This window comes from Pongo abelii, chromosome 3 (assembly GCF_028885655.2).
Source record: "Pongo abelii isolate AG06213 chromosome 3, NHGRI_mPonAbe1-v2.0_pri, whole genome shotgun sequence".
Classification (NCBI taxonomy): Eukaryota; Metazoa; Chordata; class Mammalia; order Primates; family Hominidae; genus Pongo; species Pongo abelii.
The window spans coordinates 91,212,559-91,216,585 of record NC_071988.2 but is presented as its reverse complement, the minus strand read 5'-3'; the positions used below and the strand labels follow the sequence as shown (position 1 = coordinate 91,216,585).

Below are 4,027 nucleotides of genomic sequence, written 5' to 3'. Positions count from 1 at the left end.
GTTTTAGACATGAAGTCTTTGCCAACGGCTGTCCTGAATGGTATCACCTAAGTTTTCTTCTCAGGTGTTCATGGTTTGGGGTGTTACATTTAAGTTTTTAATCTGTCCTGAGTTAATTTTTGTATAAGGTGTAAGGAAGGGGTCCAGTTTTGGTTTTCTGCATATGGCTACCTAGTTTTCTCAGCATCATTTATTAAATAGGAGATCCTTTCCCGATTACTTGTTTTTGTCAGGTTTGTTGAATATCAGATGGCAAGCAGAGACCCAAATCATGAATGAACTCCCATTCACAATTGCTACAAAGAGAATAAAATACCTAGAAATATAGCTAACAAAGAATGTGAAGGACCTCTTCAAGGAGAACTACAAACCACTGCTCAAGGAAATAAGAAAGGACACAAACAAATGGAAAAACATTCCATTCTCATGGATAAGCAAAATCATTATCATGAAAATGGCCATACTGACCAAAGTAATTTATAGATTCAATGCTATTCCCATCAAATGACCATTGACATTCTTCACAGAATTAGAAATAAGTACTTTAAATTTCATATGGATCCAAAGCAAAGCTCATATACCCAAGACAATTGTAAGCAAAAGAACAAAGCTGAAGGCATCACACTACCTGACTTCAAACTATACTACAAAGCTACAGCTACCAAAACAGCATGGTACTGGTACCAAAGCAGACATAGACCAATGGAACAGAACAGAGACCTCTGAAATAACACCACACATCTACAGCTTCAGAAGCATTTATATAAATGAATACACTTCAAGGAGCTAACCCATGCTACATTTCTTAAACTGGAATGGTTGTTAGCTTATGGCTTTTTTTTTTTTAAACTGTCAATGTTGACACTTCTAGAAAAAACAAGTAACTAGAGTCAGCTTACCTCTATAATCATGCCCCATGATTACTAAGGATATCAATTGTCATACAGATAATTTCATCTATAGTCTCCATAAAATGGAAATTCTCGATGTGAATGATGCTTTTCCTGCATACACACAAAAGGAAAGAGCAAATTGCAGAGAATAGAGAATGGCAGTACAAGTGTTTCTCAAAAACTGTCATTAAAAGCTTAGATTGTTAAAGTTGTTAAGACCTTGTATTTTATTTACATACATGTTTTCAAACTTTTACATTTTTCTTTTTTATCAGAAAAATGTTTAAAAGTAGGTAAAAATGATAAAGTATTTACTGTTTGTTGATGTTTTTGTGAAAATAGTACAGGTGGAAACACTGATTATAGGTAACCTCTCTAACCAGGGTTCAAATCTTCTTTAAAATATTACCTCCAAGCTACTATTTTGCTCGCTATTGAGTATTATGGAAAGGATTAAGTTACTGTTTCCAACTTAGGTGGTGCTTCTTAATGTCATTCCTTTAGTGATCTTACTTTCCTTTAAACTCCTACATTCTTTCATACCCACTGTTGTTAACACAAACAGTCTTCATCCATTCTTATACATCTTTTTACTTGGTGCTTTTTTAACATGCATACTTGCTTTGTTAGTAAGGAGAACTTTAGAACTCAGATTCATATTGATATTACAGGTCAAAATAATATGAGACTTTATATACATACAGTGAGAAAAATGTTAGAGAAATACAATTTTCTGTCTAATTTAGCAGCCAGTTTAATTTAAAGACTGTATCATTCTCAAAAATTCAGAAGGTAGAAACTTACCACATTACATGAGTAGCCTCTATGCTTTATTAAGCATATGTTATACTTAATAGAATTAGGATTTCAACCATTCTTTAGGTCAATGTAATTATTTACAGGACAAAGATAAGTTCTCAGAGAATAATTGACAATTGACTTATTTCAGGTGGAACTGAGTTTCTGTTGAAATGCTTTTAGGACACAAGATATTTGTGACTTTTTGCCTTTGCATCATAAATAAATGAAATCAATGTGCACTTTAGCAATTAATGATATAGATATATTTGAGAGACAACTATTGATTCTTCTAGGAGAATAAATAGTCAGAGAGGAAAACTTATTTAGAGTGCACATTATCGGAAGAACACTTACATGGAATTTTCTTCTATACCCATGATGTCTCTATGAAATAAAAAAAAAGATTAAAAATTCAATATATGATTAATTATCAAGTTTTCCAGTAAATGAAAATGTCTTACCTTTTCATGTGAATCAGCTCTCTTGGAAAAAAAGAAAATGAGAAAATAATTAATATTTTAATTTTATAATTCAAGAGTAAGTATAAATATTGACTTAACCACATTTATGATTAAACAGAATGGAGGCATTCTTTGGTTGATGACAGACTAAATTAGTTATTTTAGCTTTATGACATCTTTAAAATGAGTGAGGGGTAAATGCTATAATTAATGTGCTATATTCAAATATCAACTCATTTTGGTTTATATATCTTTTTTATGTAAGGCAGGAAAAGTCTATAACTGGTGAATAAGAGAGTAGAAACTGAAAAATGAAACACTGGATTGTTTTTTATATGAATATGTTCTATGTAGCTCAAAAGCTACCAACATACAAATATTTTATTTGCTGATAGAGACAGGCATTATGCTTTACTGTGTTCTTCTTATTTCTTTATTTTTCTGCTTCTATCCTTTTATAATAAAATCACGTGATAAACTGTGATATCATAACCAATTCAGTTTTTGAAACATTCATTAGAATTTAATGGATAGTTTGGAGTATTATTATTCTTTTGTGGCCAATTTTCTATTAACTATATAGAAAGAGGAGGAGGAGGAGGAGGAGGAGGAAGAGGAGGTGGAAGTAGAGAAGGAGAAAGAGCTCCAGAGAGATCAAGTGCTTTTCCTACTAATACACAGTAGTAAATGACAATAGAGCTGGGAACTCATGACACTTAATAAATATAGAGATTTGTTTTATGGTTGAAAATAGGCAGCTTTATTTTAGGAAGAATTAAACAATTGTATGCTGACTTTAAGAGTTATGTTGTGCAATAAATGACTTGAAAATTCCTATTTTGACACCCTCTAATACTTGGGTTCCACTGAAGTGCACCTTGTTCTTTCCTCAGATTTCTAACTTCAGATGGTCTAGAGCTTTTCACATTTAAAGATACTTTCACAGATCTCAGTTCCACATATTTAAAAAGCTTGCTAAATTTTCTTTACTTTTACATTCAAGTAATTGTACTTGAGTGTTTGTAGGTATGTAATGAATATCTATTCCAAGTCCTTAAATAACTTAAATAAGTTAATTCAAATAAACTCCTTGTAGGGAAATAGTAAAGCTTATAAAGCTGAATTGAGGTCAACATGAGTATATGCCAGAACACAAGGAATAGGAGAGACACTTGGGATAAGTACTGAGAATGTAGTCTTTAAAATTTCCAGATATACTTACAGTCATGGAAATCATGAGAGCCAAGATTAAAGCAAAGACAAAAAACTTCATAGTTGGCTGAGTCCTATAAAATCATATATGAAAAATCAGTAATCACATTCTTTCATGCATTCATTCATCAAACTTCTACTGATGACACTATGCTTCAAAGCACTGGGAGACATGCTCTGTTTTCCAGGCTGGAGTGCAGGGGCATGAGCACAGATCACTGCAGCCTGGACCACCTGGGCTCAAGCCATCCTCCCACCTTAGCCTCCCTAGTCCCACTTGTAGCTGGAACTACAAGTGTGTGCCACCATGCCCAGTGAAGTTTATCTTTCTTTTTTTTTTTTGTAGAGAATGTTTTTAGTCTCACTATGTTTCCCAGGCAGTTCTGAAACTCCTGGGCTCTAGGAATCTTCCTGCCTTGTCTTTTCAAAATGCTTGTATTACAGGTGTGAGCCCCAGGCATGGCCTCATGAATTGATAAGTAAAGGTGAGTGCTCTGATTTGGAAATATTAATATGCTAATGAAACACACAAATGGACATCTTAAACAGACCAAGAGGATGGGAGTAAGAAGGTAACGAAGAAAGGCAAGCTTGAGTTGGATTATATGGAATGAGTAAAGGGAGGTGTTGGGAGCCTATAAAGAAATAAAACGGAGAGGA

General features: G+C 33.3%; 1 protein-coding gene across 2 annotated transcripts; it reads right to left on the bottom strand.

Moving 5' to 3' along the window:
* Positions 1-953: 953 nt before the first annotated feature.
* Positions 954-3,428, bottom strand: HTN1 (histatin 1). Of its 2 annotated transcripts, XM_024245723.2 has the most exons (4): positions 3,378-3,428; positions 2,156-2,176; positions 2,049-2,078; positions 954-1,004 (listed from the first exon to the last, which is right to left on the bottom strand). In XM_024245723.2, exons 1-4 carry the CDS (start codon positions 3,426-3,428, stop codon positions 954-956), a joined length of 153 nt encoding a protein of 50 aa, XP_024101491.1. The 2 variants fall into 2 exon arrangements, with proteins under 2 accessions (XP_024101491.1, XP_054409587.1); XM_054553612.1 differs by lacking the exon at positions 2,156-2,176.
* Positions 3,429-4,027: the final 599 nt, after the last annotated feature.

Bases quoted from the DNA above. Each gene is read 5' to 3' on its own strand.
- HTN1 (XM_024245723.2), bottom strand. From the start codon at position 3,428: ATGAAGTTTTTTGTCTTTGCTTTAATCTTGGCTCTCATGATTTCCATG. The intron at 2,177-3,377 runs GTAAGTATATCT...TTTTTTTCCAAG, and splicing joins CTCTCATGATTTCCATGACT to AGAGCTGATTCACATGAAAA. The intron at 1,005-2,048 runs GTAAGTGTTCTT...GTGTGTATGCAG, and splicing joins GGTATAGAAGAAAATTCCAT to GAAAAGCATCATTCACATCG.